The sequence below is a fragment of the Sinohyriopsis cumingii genome, unplaced genomic scaffold (assembly GCF_028554795.1).
Source record: "Sinohyriopsis cumingii isolate HCF-2022 unplaced genomic scaffold, ASM2855479v2 utg001923l, whole genome shotgun sequence".
Classification (NCBI taxonomy): domain Eukaryota; kingdom Metazoa; phylum Mollusca; class Bivalvia; order Unionida; family Unionidae; genus Sinohyriopsis; species Sinohyriopsis cumingii.
The window spans coordinates 34,916-52,668 of NW_028316083.1; the positions used below are offsets into that span (position 1 = coordinate 34,916).

General features: G+C 37.0%; 1 protein-coding gene across 2 annotated transcripts in view; it reads left to right on the forward strand.

The window, feature by feature from the left end:
- The window catches only part of LOC149771360 (uncharacterized), a 61,584-nt gene that overhangs the window by 12,834 nt on the left and 30,997 nt on the right, over positions 1-17,753 (forward strand). For both annotated transcript variants that reach the window (XR_016418310.1, XM_089948552.1), the window contains exons 3-4: positions 11,571-11,692; positions 15,794-15,993. Coding sequence is in view for 1 of the 2 variants with exons in the window: in XM_089948552.1 (XP_089804678.1) it covers positions 11,571-11,692; positions 15,794-15,993 (322 nt within the window). In the remaining variant the exon portion in view is untranslated. The remainder of the gene's footprint in view (positions 1-11,570; positions 11,693-15,793; positions 15,994-17,753) is intronic.

Consider the following 17,753-nt stretch of genomic DNA (forward strand, 5'->3'; position numbering starts at 1 on the left):
GGAGTTTTGGGGGGCAACCGATCTTACTCAGAAGTTCAAAAAGGCCCTTCCTGCTGACCAAGTCAAAGGCCTTGGTGAGGTCGATGAACATCATGTAGAGTGGTTGACCTTGCTCTCTGCTCTTCTCTTGGAGTTGTCGTAGGGAGAAGATCATGTCTGTCGTCGACCTGCCTGCTCTGAAGCCGCACTGTGATTCCGGGTACACACGGTCTGCCAGCAACTGCAGCCTGTTGAGTATGATGCGGGCGTACACTTTACCAACAATACTCAAGAGCGAGATCCCTCTGTAATTATTACAGTCACTGCGGTCGCCCTTGTTTTTGTAAAGGGTCACAATTGTGGCATCACGCATGTCTTGGGGGACTACTCCTTCCTCCCAGCAGCGGCAAAGTAGCTCGTGCAGTGGTTTAATCAATGCTGGTTTTCCACGTTTGATAGCTTCGGGCGGGATGCTGTCACTACCTGGTGCTTTGTCGTTTGGAAGGCAGTCGATTGCTTTGCTGAGCTCCTCTAAGGTTGGCACTTTGTCGAGCTCTTCCATGGTGGGCAGATTCTTTATGCTGCTGAGGGCTGCATCAGTGACTGCCATTTCTCTGGAGTATAGTTCTGAGTAGTGCTCCACCCATCTGGCCATCTGTTGCCCACGGTCTGTGATCTTCTCTCCCGTCAGGGATTTCAGGGGAGCGACCCCTTTCACTGTAGGGCCTAGAGCCTTCTTGATGCCACTGTACATGCCTTGGATGTGTCCGGACTCGGCACTGCGCTGGATCCCTTCACACAGTTGTTGCCAGTACTCGTTCGCACACTGTCTAGCAATGCGTTGGGTGTTACTTCGGGCACTTCTGAGAGCAGCAAGCGTCCGTTCATTAGGGCATTTTTTGTAAGCTATGAAGGCTTTTCGTTTCTCCTCGATTTGTGGTTCCATCCTTGATAGGTGTGCATTGAACCAGTCCTGGCTGGGTCGTTCCTTCTTGCCAAACGTTGACATAGCTGTACTGTAGATGGCACCCTTCATGGCGTTCCACTTGGCTGTAGCGTCATACTCAGGCAGGTCCTGGAGAGCCTTGTTCAGGGCAGACACATACTCCTCCACCTTGGCAGGGACTGACATCTGTGCAGTGTTTATGCGAGGACATCCTTTTGGTTTTGTGCGGTGTAGCACGTGTGGCTGTAGTTGCACTCTGCTGCTCACAAGGGCATGGTCGGAGTCACAGTCTGCACTGTGGTAGATTCTGGTGGAGAGGACGCTGTTAAGGGCAGAGTGCCTGGTGATGACCAAGTCGAGTTGGTGCCAGTGATGAGATCTGGGGTGTTTCCATGACACTTTGTGTTGTGGCTTACACTTGAAGAAGGTGTTTGTGATGCACAGGCCATGGTAGGTGCATAGCTCCAGCAGTCTCTGGCCGTTTTCGTTGGTCTTTCCAGTGCCATGATATCCGAGGCAGGTAGGCCAGGACTCATGGTCCGTACCTACTCTGGCATTAAAGTCGCCGAGGAGGAATAGTGGTTCATTTTTGGGACATCCTTTGATCTGTTCGTCCAGCTGCCCATAGAACTGATCCTTCACGTCTTCTGATGACGTGAGGGTTGGGGCGTAGACACTGATGATGTTGACAGGATCTGAAGTAGTGGTGAGGCGGATGGACAAGAGACGCTCAGTGCCCCCTGTTGGAGGTTCAACCGAGGCCAGGAGATTGTTTTTGATGGCAAAGCCCACTCTGTGCTGACGGGGCTCCTCAGGTTCTCAACCCTTCCAGAAGAAGGTGTAGTTTTCCTCTCTGAGGGAGCCACTAGAGGCGAGCCTGGTTTCCTGGAGGGCAGCTATGCTGATATTTAGTCTGGTGAGTTCTCTATCGATGATGGCCGTCTTTCTGGTGTCGTCCACTTCTCTGAGGTCGTCGGAGATGCCTGTACACATGGTGCGCACATTCCAGCTTGCAAATCGAAGAGCTGGAGTCTTCTTTATTGGTTTCTTGTTTCTTTTGTCTGGTGTGGAATTACCGTCTGCTTGTCATGCTGAACAACACACTGAGCTCCAGACACCCACTGGAGCAGGCAGACGATGGCGGGTCAACACCTTATTGACCGGGGGCTGCCCGGCTTGAGGCGGGCGATAGTTGGCCAGTGGGACACGATGATCCCTCCCACCGTCAAAGCTGACCCGTGGCGCCCCTTCCCTACGCCAATCGGGTGGGACTTATAACCCGTAAACTGTCAGCTTCCGTGTTGTTTCCTCACTCAGTAGCGAGACTGGAGTGTCCTCTCCAGGGCGCAAGCCTGGGCGTGGAATATGGAGATCCTGGGCTGCCCAGACGTCAGGATCCCCCTCTCGTCCTTGCTGGTGGGGTCCAAAGGAATGCTGAGCATGACATTTGGCACCAGTTTGGATGCAGGAGCTGCCGGAAGGAGGTCGTAGTCGACCCCCAGCCGCCTTAGGGGCTCCACTCCTGATTTTCTGTCTGGGTTTACTCCCGTAGCCTTTCCTTCTCCCGAAGATATCCACAAGGCAGTGGAGCCATAATCCAATGGATGGGACTTGGTTGGTTTTGAATCAGAGTTTCCTTCTCCTAGATGAACTGCCTGACAAGGCTAACGAGCTTCATCTGCCCGGGTTTGGGGTCAGAGTTTCCCATCTCTTAGACTGGTTGCGTGCCAAGGCTAATGAGCCCAGTCTGCCCACCCAGTTATACCGCCGGGTACTCAGTCGCGCCACACAGCAGGCTCTGTTAAAACGGGGGCACCGCGTGAAGGTGCTGCTGTGGACACAATAGTGTAGGAGAGGCCATATGCAAGTAACCTCCTGCCCCGCAGAGCGAGACAGTGGTCCTGCGGCGATCACTACACCTGGGAAGGAGAGGCTATGAGAGACGCTTCACTTTCCTTTGGCAAGCGGGACGTCAGGCCCAGGCCACGCACCCCCCAGATGGTGGATGTATACTGGTGTGAATAGGCTTGCAACAGTATAGAAATAGCTCCTGTAAGGATGATAGATGGCCAGATGGGGGCTCGTCAATGAAATTGTATTAAGCTATATCACAATTTGCTTATCTCATCAGGGTACAAATATTATTTGGTAAAAGGCTGAACTGTTTCATATCTTGAATAATTTATTCTCCTTAAGCATATACAAAGAGAATTAGAAATAATGATTTTTAGTTAAATTGAGAGTTGTCTAATTATTTACATATAATTTATTCTTCAAATGACATTTGTGTGTCCGTCTGCCATACTTTACATATGCATGCATGTATCTATCTATATATCTACGTATATATGTACCGCTCCAGTGGCCTAGTGGTTAGAGCATCCGCCTTGGATGTGGGAGGTTGCGGGTTCGAACCCCGGCCGAGTCATACCAGAGACTTACAACAATTGTACTAACTGCTGTCTTGCTTGGTGCTCAGCATTAAGAGGTTAGTTTTAGGACTGGTCGGCCAGGTGTCAGGATAATGTGACTGGGTGGGACATCATGCTACATGTCTGCGGCATGATGCCCCAGTGCTAGACATCACTATAAACTGTCACACTGCAGACATCATAACAATATGACTGAAATGTTTTTAAAGCTACGTTAAAAATCTAAATCACACTCACACATATATATATGTACCTATATACCCATCTTTGTACCAGCAATTTAGGTAGGTAGGTAGGTACGTTTTTATATGTTCCATATGTTCAAAAAAATATAATATTCTTGAAATCATTGTATGGGGTGTAGTGCTGTGTGAACAGCGTTCCTTTACTTTTTTGCTTGTTGCCTTATTTTTTGTGCAAACCCCGGGAAGAACAACTGACCCACGAGAAGTTTGAATTCTTCAATTACAATTTTCAAGGAAAGTATGGTGTCAACATTAATCTTTATTTGCTTCCAGGTGGGCTTCACCCCCTTAGACCTTTTGCCTAATTTTCATATTGTGGTTTTTCCAACTTTCAACCGCGAATGCTTTTTAGTGCTGTATATACACAAAATTGCAATTCATTGTTTTGAGATTTGTGTGTGATATTTTTATAACAGATGCCTGATTCTGACATTGTTCAAATATGAGAATAGATAAGCTGATTCAGTTTTTACTGCTTGTTTCATGTTAAGGTTTTGTGTATTATTATAAACTGTCTGATGTCTTTTGAACCACCATATAATTTACTTTTCATCAAGTGTTTTAATCCCAAGATAAAGGTTGGCATGGAGCTATACTTACACAAGTATGGCCTTAGGGCAACTATCCTGAAAATTTTGATATGACTTCTTCTTGTTATGACACTTTTTAAGTAAGTTTTGGGGTATTATAAATGGAAGGTGTTACTGGCATGGGACTTTCAGCGGAAGTCTTCTAATGATGTTTAGTTTGTCCTAATTGAAAATGGTGCAGATTATGTATCCAGTATGGCCATCACAGTTGCTTATTTGAAAATCTTGTTGCTCAAAAATATCAGTTAAAAAGACGAAATGGTCTTTTCTTGAATTCCTGTAAATTGTTGTACAGTAAACTTCAGTCTCTTCCAGATAATTATGCAAAAACTATCAACTTCCTTACAAATAAGGTCGGCAGGTCTTGACAATATTAACTAATTTACTGAGAATGTCTTGTTATGGTTGGCCAGTTAAGAAAAAATTTCAGAAATTTAAAGACATGGTAAAGTGTAAACAACTTGATAAATATAATACCTGAGGTAGGCACTGCTATCAAATTTATGAACTGACATATATGACAGAGAGAGAGAGAGAACAACAAAGATCATGATGGTAAAGTACCAAAGTGTATGACCATATTTAATTTAATAATAACTGAATGTGTGTGCAAATATTCATTCAGAAATGGTTGACTAAGAATTTAAATGATGATGAGTTCATTTAGACAATTCATTTTAGTGTCGTAATGCACATGGTGCATAGAGGATTGTCTCAAAATGAAAATGATACTTTGCTCACACTTCACCTTCAGAGAGATGTTCCAAATAACAGATGGATTTCGGCAAAATGATATCTGCCATTTTTTATACTTTACTAGTGTAGAAAGATTTGATGAAAACAATGCTACCTATTATTTAATTGTTTTACTGAACCTTTAATGATTAATTTATGTCTGATGACGTGATATCACACTTGAACCTGAACATATTCAATGACCTTTAAACAGACCTTCCAACCCGTATTGGCTGCATGTCTTGCTGAAATTACCCTTTAATTATGGACTTTAAAAAACATATAAATGAACACAATAGGGTTGGTACATGAAACCCAGATATTTTAATGATAATCCGACCATGATTAACTCTAGAAATACTGCACTGTCATCAGTTATATTGTATGTGTGTGAGAAGGCATAAGCATCTCATTGCTGTTGATTCTTCGAAGGGTTTTCCTAGGTTCTTCCACTACCAGATGTGATATCACACTGTACACTGTACCAGATATACTGGCTGCCGTGTATAGCCAAGCTTGAAACTTGTTGTTAAGACCACAAACTATCACCACCTTAAATTCTGTATATCTGACACTGTAATACAGTAGAATTAGCACAATATGTCTTCCTTGTAAAGATCACAACCTAATTGTTCTGACTCTTTAGGAGCCCTTTAAAAAGACAATGATTAAGTTGATCTTAAAACTTCAACAACTTATAATGATGATAATGAAAAAGCAAATACTAATTAGGCCTAAGAAGGCCCATACAGTCTGTTGTCATAAATAACAAAACTCCCCACAACCAAATGATTGATACTAAATAAAATTAGCCATTGCAGTTACATGTCTTTACAGAAAACTTTTGTATCTGATCAGTTTATATCCCTCTAAATAATACAATCAGTCGATTACATTATGTCTCTCCAAGTATTTCAGTCAATCCATCTGATCACTTTATATCCCTTTGAGTAATTAAACCAATCAGTCTGATTATATCCCTCAAAGATATGTCCAGTCAGTCCATGTGATCAACTTGTATCCCTCCAGGTACTCCAGTCAATCCATTGCATCAATTTATATCCATCCACGTATTCAAATCAATCCATTTGATTATTTTATATCCATCCATGTACTCCATTCAGTTCGTTTGACTATTTTATATCCCACCAGGTATTCCATTCAATCCGTTTGATTATGTTATATCCCACCAGGTACCCCAATCAATCCGTTTGCTTATGTTATAGGGGGTTTCACGGTTGCAACGGAGTTACTGAGCATCTAAAATTACCTCCCTTAGCACCAATGTGAGTGCCCACAAAAAAATTTGAGTTCCGGATAGTTCACCGTTCTACACTTGGTTAGCGAAACATAAAGTCAACAAGGGAAGGTATCTTAGCTGTACTGCAGATCATTATGGTTAAACCAATGAATCAATTATATATGTCAAACATCTTCTGTTCATACTAGGAGAATAATTACAGACATTAAATCAGATAATTAGATTCAGTGTCCAAACTTACGATATATCAGATAATTAAATAATATTTACTTTCCATACTTAAATAATTTCAAATAATTAAATACACTGTCCATACCTGATAATATAAATTCATTATCCATAATTTCAGATACATTTGTAGGAACATTTCACTCTGCTCTCCGATTTTAAACATTTATTGCACATTTTTGATTATATAACTTTAACAAAAACAATCTCAACAATTTGCATTTTTCATATGCTGATATATCCTTCTTTCTCAATTTTTTTCGCAAGGCTAATAGTTCGTTTATAACACGTGTTAAGAAAGTTATAAGTTCGATAAGAAAATTATAACACGAATTCGATACGTCATCTGATTTGTAATGCTGAATATTTAAACCAGAAAAGTTTTTTTTTTTAATGGAACACAGTATTTTAATGTATTCAGAGGAACTTAACAAAGCAATAATTACATTAGCTATCATAACGATAAATGAGTGTAATTAATGCAGACGGAATATATATTCATATTTGGGTGTTAATATCGTACAATATTTAGATTAAATAACATGCCCAATGATGTTTTTTTGTTGTTTCATTTTCTTTTTGACTTTTGAAATATCAAATATTGGACAGTACCTGCAATAACTTTCAGCATGATTTTTCTTTGCTTATGCTGACACGTAATAACTCTCTAATTTGCTGGGGTCTTTAGACAACATTTCTGATTGCCACCAGCAAATTCATCTAGAACAGCCTTCTTAAAATTAGTTTAATTCTGTTTAACTTTCCTTGCATCAAATATGTAAGTTTTAAAGATCCAATTATTTCACAGATTCCGTCATGTTACTTTGGTTCGCCTTTTAAATCAAAATTGATCCACGTGACCGGATGTACAATTGCAAATAGTATGATTTAAAAAAAGAGACTGCTTATAAGAACATACTCTACAAGTCAATAATAAATGGATACTCACAAATATTCATATTTGTTGTCTTTATCTATCAGTCATTCTTTCTAACTTAGCATCATTTTATACTCGTTTTTAACCAGAGGTGTGTTTATGTAATATACGTATGCGAACACACATTCATTCGAGGATATACATACCCATGCACCAGATGAAAGAAGACAGACATACATACAGACATACAGGCAGACAGGTGAGAGCCACAAATGTCCAATACATGCATAGTGTGTCTAACATCGATATTTCTCCAAATTGTATGCTCTAAAATTTGCAACTGTTCAATGAAATAAAATTAAAATAATCATCAAGGAGACTCGTACGTGCACCTGTCTATTCAAGCGTGGTTGACATTTGTGCATTTTGAAAATACTCAAGTTATTTCATGAAAAATATAATGAACATTAATAGAAAAGCAACAGTCTAAATCAATAGTAGAAAAACTTTAAGATCTTATAATGTTTTTCTCGTCGTTCAGCCTCCATTAAATGCTCTGACTGAATCTGTACAAATAAACATATTTTCTATTTTCTTCAAGCAAGATAAATTGCAAGAACTTTTTAAGCAGCGATACACTTTCGCACAATGAAATAATACAAACTAGAGCATAGGGTAGTAATGAAGTTCTGAAATGGGCAAATAATATTTATTTGAAAGCTGGGAGCAGCGCAAGTTAGTGAAGAAAAAAAAAAGATGTAAAAATAATTGATCAAATATTGATAGAATTTCTTTTTAAGATAGTGAAATATCAATCCTGGTTGCATAATGTGAGCGGTCTGTCACATTTTCTTGATCTACATCTGCCATCTTAATTGATTGAACTATCCGGAAGTGAGTTGCACTGATATGCCCTCTAGTGTTTTCAAGGGGAGATACTAACTGTGAAACCCCCTATATCCCACCAGGTGCTCCAATCAGTCTGTTTGATCATTTTATATCCCACCAGGAACTCCAGTCAATCCGTTTGCTTATGTTATATCCCATGCATATGTTATATCCCACCAGGTACTCCAATCAATCCGTTTGATCATTTTATATCCCACCAGGTACTCCAATCAATTCGTTTATTTTATATCCCACCAGTTACTCCAGTCAATCTGTTTGATTATTTTATATTCCACCAGGTATGCCAATCAATTAATCTGATAAAGGTATATCCATCCATATACTCCAGTCAATTCAGCTGATCAATTTATATCCGTCATATCACACCAATATCCAGCTGATCAATTTACATCCCTCCATTTGCTTCAATCAGCCTATCTACTCAATATATATCCATCATGTTTTCCAGTCACTGTCTATCTAATCAATTTATATTCCTCCAAATATATCAACCAATCCATATCCTTATGGCCAATATGCATACCATTTATACTGGCTGCCATGTATAACCTATCATGTGCTGAAAAATGGTGTTAAAACCTATAACAACAACAACACACCTTAAAATGGTATTCCCATATTCCCATAGTAATATGCCAGAACTATTTGCTGTTTTATTCTCACATGTAAATGCATTAATTTATGGCATTTCACATATTCAGTGCCATTAGTTTTAAATTAATATAAATATATTTTTGTAATTGTAGTTTTTTATAGAAAGAGATGACATCCCTCAAAATAATATGCTTTCCCTTAAAAACTTCATATTAATTGATTTGTAAAAAAAATTACCTGCAAACAACCCAGTAAATTTCAGTAGGGAAATGGTGGCAATTGCACCCACATCTCTGAGCAACCATGACTACCCTTGTTGGGGATCACAGTGGTTGGAAAGTTATAACCCTAGGAGGGTAAGGATAGATTCAAGAATTCGAGGCTGAATACATGAATTAACTCCCCTTGTACTGTCAAGTAAGCGCATACTTACTTGAAGGTTGGGTTATGAACAGTTACTAAGTTGTGATAAGGGACCTAATTTCCATTGGGCAGGGAACACAAGGGCCAATGTTCATAGCATGATTAATAGCTCTTTCATGTCTTGAAAATTTTGATATAATATTTATTGCATTAAAAAATATATTTTATGACAATAAATAGTTTTGTTTTCCATCTGAAACATACAGATATTTCATTCAGCATCAAAAGACGTACAAAGTACAGGCCTTGGCAACTAATCCATTCATACATTATGATATCCCTACATCATACAGTGAAGTACAAGTACGTGTATTAAAATGCCATGTCCAGGCAAATAAACTTTTCTTAAAATAGTATGATATACATTATGTCATACGGTGAAGTACCATTATGTCTATTAAAATACTATATCGTGGCAACTACACCATACATACAACATTATAATATACATTCAGTCATACAGTAATGTATACAGAATGCCTGTTAAGATACCATGTACAGGTAACTATACCACACATACAACATTATGATATGCATTAAGTCATACAGTGGAGCACTAGTGTATATATTAAAATGAAATGTCCAGGTGCCTACACCAAACATACATTTTATGATATACATTGTCATACAGTAAAGTATCAGTATGTATGTTAAAATATCCAGGCAACTAAACCACACATGCAAGATGATACACATGAAGTTATACAGTGAAGTACCAGTATGTATATTGATGACTGTAAATTGCCACTGTTACTTGATATTTGTTTTTGTTTATTTAAATTCAGTTTGGAAGAAAATACAAGTGCATTTGAAGAAGAAAAAAATACCCTTTAAATATGAAACAACAGCATGCTTTAATGTTCCCTTTTGGTTAATACTAATTAATTAGTTAATTAATAATTCGTTATGGTAATAATAATTAATTAATAATCCACATACATCAACAACTTTAGTCCAATTTTATTCACAAAATGAAATCCATAACCTGTTTATGAGCAACGTTTAAACTAGAAATGCAAATGTTATTAAAACTTGTAACAAATTTGGCACAGAGCTTCATGTATATTAATCATCACCCTCGATTTAGAATCAGAAAAAATTACATGATTTTGGTTATGTTTCACAAATGAGTTGTGCGTATAATATGTATTTGATAACAAGGGTAGACAACAACTCAGCAATTATGCACAATTTTGTGTTCTGTTGGGGCATTCATCACTTTTCTTTTGTGAACTGTATCTAGAACAAAACAAATATCTTCTTATTGGCATATTATATGTTGCTGTTGATGGCTGTTTGATCTTTGACACCATAGCCTGTAGTGTGCACAAGCTCATCTTGATGGAAGAATTATGTTTGACACTGTAGTCTGTAGCATACACTTGCTATTATTGATGGATGTTTGATGCCAGACAGTGTTGTCTGAAACATACACATGATGTAGTTGATGGATGCCTGATGTCTGACACTGCAGTTAGTAGTCTACACAAGCTGTTGTTGATGGATGTTTGATGTCTGATAATGTAGCTTGTAGTTCACACATGCTGTTGTTGATGTTTGATGTATGACACTGTAGTGTGAAGCACACACATGTTGTTGGTGGTGGATGTATGACACTGTAGTATTTAGCATATGCATTGTCCTGTTGATGTTGGACAATGTAGTCTGTAGCATCAATGCAGGATGCATGACACATAACTTAGGTGATCAACCAAAGCTATAAGCTAGTTTTTTATATTGACAAGGTCCTCAGTGTTGGATCTGGCATATACATCCATTTGTTGAATGTTGGTAAACTCACCTGTGTAGCTTGTGACATATATGTCCAGCTGTTGATGGATACAGAATGGACAACTGAGCTGATTAAGCCTGCTCGTAAATTCCTTGAATAATGTCTACACATGCAGTGGCTGATGGATGCAGGAAGTACAACAGCTCACTTATGTGATCATGCCATGTAATAATTTCACTTGGATACTGGCAAGGTCATTAATGTAACCTCCTGCATACACATTCATTTGCTGATCATTGCAGAACTCGTTACTGATGTGATCCAGCTAAACTGTAAGCTAAGTCAGAAATCAGCAAAGTTCAGTGAATATACCTACATATATCTGAGTATTGGTAAGGTCAAATTACAATACCCATATCTAATTGAATACTGGCAAGATCAAATTAGAATGCATACATCAATGTAAATATTGACAAGGTCAATTATCATCCTATATTTTGTTAAGTGGTGGTTACATAATGTAATAACAGTGTCACAAAACGACATTTGTAAAGCAGTTGAATATTTTATTCATAAATTATGCATACTAAACAAGTGCGTTGTAAACTTGCAATTGCAGGTGATTTCTCGCAGTACCGTGGACGAGTTAAACAAGGGAGGTGCTGTCCAAATAAAAGAAAGTGAAGAATTGGATCTGTTTCTTAAATATTTGCATGAAACAGGAACAATCATCTACTTCAAGTAAGATTATAAGTCAGGTATCGGTATAATAATGGTATTAATGCTGCAAATACATGTTTGCAGTAAATTTTCTTATTAGTAGTTTAAGCCATCATTTCCAAACAGGATGCAAAATCACTGATACAGGTATTTTCATCGCACTTTATTAAAATTGTGGAGCACATTTATGAAACCTAAACACTTGCCAAAGCTGTAAACACGAACAAAATCTTTTTACAAGTATTTATTCTAGTTGCCTTCATTAGTGCACAGTATTGCTAAAGCATCGGTTGAAAACCTAACCAGGTCAGCTTAATTAATCTGCCTCAGTGTACCCATGGGAAAGGCATTTAACTTTAATTTCTTCAACATGATGTAACCAATAAAAACTGCCATTAAAATGAAGGAAAATTTGGCATATGAGTAGATAGTAATCTTTTTCATCCATACTGAGAGAAAGAGGATTGGAATCAGTGAGATAAGATAGCTCTTCCAAAATATTTAGACTTCAAAATTTCAGAAGAAACAATAAGCAAGTCTTACTAAAATTTAGTAGTTTGCAATGAAAACTTGACTAAAAAACGAGATGATTTGCTTTAGGATGAAAATTAGGGCATCAGAAACTACTGGTGTCCTAGATACAGTAAAATGAAAGTTACCAGGCCCCAACACTCCATCAGTAGCTAATATGTGAAGGGTACATAAGCATATGCTGCAGCATAGGTAGGCACAGGGTAGCGGGTTTCAGAGTGTGGTTAACAGTTGGGGTGAGGATGGGTGGCATGCTTACAACATGTTGTATACATGAGCATTCAGATCTCCTTGTCCTTCACAAACATTAATTTGATGGACTTTAATATGTATGGTTATGATGCTTGAATAAGTTAATGTCAATACCTGTGATCAATAATTGAGACCTTGAACACAGATCAAGCTACTACGCAGTACTCACAACTTTATATATAAATAGAATTAGAGTTGATCCCCTTTAAGCAAATACATTCAAATGAAAGCTTTATAATTATCATAGACTGCCAAAGCTCAACCCATCAATACTGGTTAAAGCTTTATAATTATCATAGACTGCCAAAGCTCAACCCATCAACACCAGTTAAGTTCTCAAGATCAGGACTTCACTTAATCGACCTGAAATTTTAAACAAAAGCAGCATCATTATGAAGGTTGCAGACTTTAGATACCATTCTAATGAGGGTCACTCACATTGCATCCCATTCAAATCAGGTTTGTACAAAGAGGGTTGTATACTTTATATCCCATTCTAATGAGGGCTGCACACTTTGTATCCCAATCTAATGAGGGTTCCACATTTTATGTCCCATCCTAATGAAGTTTGCACATTTTATGTCCCATTCTAATGAGGGCTGCACACTTTATATCCCATTCTAATGAGGGCTGCACACTTTATATTATACCTGTATGATGTAACTGGCAGGTGGAGGTGTTTTCAGAGTATAAGTCTTCAAACTGTTGAAGTCATTTTAGTCAAGCTTTGCACACATATCATCAGATATGGTAATTGCTACTATAAACACCAACAAAAAATTAAATGATTTTTCTGAAACTGCTGATCAGAACCAACCTTGAAAGAAAACACCTTAGGAATGAAAAAAGCAACCAAAATACCAAAAACAAATGACATCTTCTCCCAAAATAATGAATACAGTGCTCCAACCGTTGAGTGAAAACATGGTCACTGATGCAAAGAAAGAAATACTGATACCTTTCAACAACTGCTGAAAGACTCCTGAGTAGGACTGGACTATATCTGACAGAAAGCATCCTGGCATGAATACCTTTTATTTATGAAATACATCATTATAATAAATAGACAATCTTGTAACAATTTCTTGCTGAATGTCATTGAATTTAATTTGACCATACTTGATAAAAAAACATACATTAATTACCAATTTTTCTTTTAAAAGCAGAGAAGTATTTTTTGATGAGGTCTGTTATGAATTGCAGAATTTTTGCTAAATTATCCCTCTTAAAGAAAAAAGAAAAATATAGTGTTCTCATATACGAGTCATAAATTGCAATAAAATAGATATAAATTAGCAAAATAAAACTTCTTAGGGAATTGAACAATCTCTAGTAATCAAGCTGAAAAATAATGCATCACATAACAAGTGTATGAAAAAATAACAACAAATTAAGTTAAACCTAACCATACTTGTTCATTCTGTATCAATCTTTAATTCTTATTAGAATAAATAGAAGCTATACATATTTAGATAAGTGCAATATTAACAATGTTTAAAGGATTTTCTTAAATTTATGCCCTGACTATATTGTTTCACTCATACCTAAGATGGTTATTAATCACACATGATCCAGGAACATTCGCTACTTGATTAAGGCTGATGAAAGTTTGGGACTTACAATAACATTGTTACAAGCAGAAGTCCCTAGTCTTAGCCACTGTTCTACTGCTGCTCCCTTTGAAGGGATCACAGTGGTTTCCACAGTTACTCAATTATAAGTGTCTGAATTGGGCCCAAGGGTGAGGAACTGGATGGATCCATGGTAACTGCAAAGATTAGCTCCGCTTGTAATATAATGTAGTTGTTTAGTTTTAAAAGCTTGATTAAGACAAGTCTACAACTCAGGAGCTAATCACCATGAACCGGAATACAAAATATGATGTGGGTACATATGTGTTATGGGTGTGGCTAATAACATTGTCGATGTGTATGAGTTGAGAACATCTCTCCAGGGTCAGGTACAGATCAAAATATAATGTAGATGTATACACTTTAAGGGCGTGACTATGAATAGTGTCGAAGTGTTTAAATCATCACCAGGGGCAGGAAGAGATCTGGAATATAATGTAGGTGTATATTCTTTAAAATTAACAAATCAAGTCACCTGGTTGCATACATTGTCTCTTTTATGCAGCGAAAGTAATCATATATATATATATATATATATATATATATATATATATATTAATGATCATAGCAGTAATAGACAACTTAGCAGCTTTGTATTCCAATCTTTCCATTCTTCCTGCACAGTTTCATTACATTTGTGAATTTGCATTCACAGCTGGACATATGTCACACAAAATAAGTGTCACTGTGAATGCAGAAGATATTGTTTCAGCACAGAAACTTTAGTTCTCCATATTAGTTACCAGACTTTAGACTGACTTTGACTTGGCATAAGGAAGAAACCTATAATAATTGACGTTGATGACAAATGGAAGTAACCTCCCAGTTTTGGGTTCAGAAGGTTAAATATCAAATGTCTGCACAAAAGATGCGGTTAGTTATGAGCATATAGAAGAATCTTAAATTCTAGGAATGCAAATGTTATCTGTACATGACAGAAAATATGTTTTTGAATGGCATTTAGTTTAATAAATGATGGTACAGAGTAATAAGAGTGGCCATGAATTTAAATTATTTTTACTCAGATCATAATGTTGTTAAAGCATGTAAAGTTGTGAATAATTTATTCTGATTTATGTATCAGAAAGAGAACTTACATAAATTTATTTAATTGATCTACAGTGAACATAATGTATGTAGGTAGGTAGGTATAAGTATTAATTGTTATTATCCTTTCGGAAAATTGAAGTCAGAAACAGAAGGGCAAAACAAAGATCAGCTCATTTGACTTAGTGACTTAAGCATGAAAGTTAGGTTATATCACATGAAAGAGTCATTCCTTAATTCCATATCATATGACATGCTAATAATTTGTTGTATACAATAGAAAAGATATCATATGACATGCTGTTAATTTGTTGTATACAATAGAAAAGAGTCATTCCTTAATTCCATATCATATGACATGCTAATAATTTGTTGTATACAATAGAAAAGAATCATTCCGTAATTCCAAATCATATGACATGCTGCTAATTTGTTGTATACAATAAGAAAGAGTCATTTCTTAATTCCAAATCATATAACATGTTGCTAATTTGTTGCATACAATAGAAAAGGGTCATTCCTTAATTCCAAATCCTGTGAATTACTGCTGTTTTTAACTAACAGAATAATCATTACCTAATTCCTAACCAAGTGAATTATAACTTGTACATAGAGAAGAATCATTACTTAATTCCACATCATATGAAATACTATTTTTCAGCATTGAAGTATTGAGAGACAATATTGTGTTGGACCCAGAGTGGTTGATTGATGCCCTGAAACTCCTCATCAATGCTCATCCTAACCTGCCAGAAAGTCATGCTGAAAATATTCCTCAGTCAAACAGCCCTGCTGACATTGCCGTCACACAGAAATGGTCTGACTTCAAGGACAAAGGAATTCTTACCCCAGAGCTTGTTGGTTTGTCCATTTGTTATTGTTTGTGGCCTCTTTTAAAAGTATGAGTCTCATTGTTATCTCCTCACCATTGAAACTGTGAGAGGGATATATCATTATTTTTCATTTATTTGTTCATCCTCAGTGTTACAAATTATATTTCACATAGATTCATTTAACTTGTATGTGCAAGTCAGCCATACTAAAAGGTATACAAAATGAACAATGTGATAGATAGTTTGGTTCTAGCGGTATTACTTAATGTTTCTCTGGCCTCATTTCAGAATACTTAAAATAGATTTAAAGAACACACATCACAAATAGGTAATTTTCAAGAGATGACTAGGGTAAGGAGCTTGTCACATAAGAAATATATCACTGAATAAAACAGATTTAAAGACCACATCACAAATAGGTAATTTTCAACAGATGACTAGGGTAAGGAGCTTGTCACGTAAGAAATATATCACTAAATAAAATAGATTTAAAGACCACATCACAAATAGGTAATTTTCAACAGATGACTAGGGTAAGGAGCTTGCCACGTAAGAAATATATCACTACAAGTTTAATGAGGAAACAGTTACTAGAGTATACCGAGTCTGCCAACAAATTTTTAAAGAGTGAGTTGGCAATGTAAAAATTTTCCTTCATGATACAGCCCTGGAAGTGCAGATAATAGTCTCTGAGGTATTTCAAATCCTGTGCATATTATTGAAAAAGCTAAATATCTTAAATGTGCATGAGGCTATATCATGTTTATTCATTTCATCGTGGTTGAGGTCTGTTATAAATATTAGTAAATACATATTCTGTTTTAATAGCATATATATTGCGTACCAGTGAATGTGTTAAGAAATTTTAAACATCTTTGACATGTATGCAATATGTGTCATTACTTGCTGAATGAAATTAAGGGATACAGTATATGGAGTTCACTTAACCATCTCTGGAGATTAGATTAATTATTTCATAAATGTTATTGCATTAACATGTTGACTTACTGCATCACCTTTTTGGGGCCCTGAGTGGCCGAGTGGTCTAAAGCGCTCTTCGTTACGGATCACTGCCATCTCACCTCTGCCTGCGTCCGTTCGAGTCTAAGATTCAGCCAATATGGGTATGTGAGAAAGCTTGCCAGTAGCTTCTTGTGGGTCGGTGGTTCTTTCCGGGGTTTTCCCGGGTTCTTCCTCCACCATTAATACTGGCCACCATATATAGCCTATCGTGTGCTGAAAAATGGCGTTAAACCCCACAACAACAACTGCATCACCTTGCATAACAACATTCGGAGATCATTTCTGCAAAGAAGAAGTCCAATTCATATCTGAACCCATGGTTGCATTTAGCAACATTAACAAAGATGCACTTGTCTGTATTACAGTTCTTGGGCAAAGACAAGAATGAAAATTTCAGACATTATCCAATTGTGTAATTAGTATAGTTTTACATGAATCTAATGTCACACCACAAGAATGCACAATTGTCAGAAATGTAAATACTTCCCAAATATATATTATCTATGATCATACCAGTAATAATGAGCAATTGGTTGGAAGTGTGTGTGTGTGTATGTGTGTGTGTGTGTTCACCTGATCAGGTTTGGCTTGTCAAACATTAATACTATTCGATCACATTATTATTATAAAAATTATAATGGACTCTCAGTATTATCAGTGTGGGAAAATAACTGAAGCTGACCAACAAATCCAAGATGAAATCTCAAAGAGAACCACACTACTCAGGAAATACAAATGCATGTGTGTGGTCCCAGAAGCTATTTG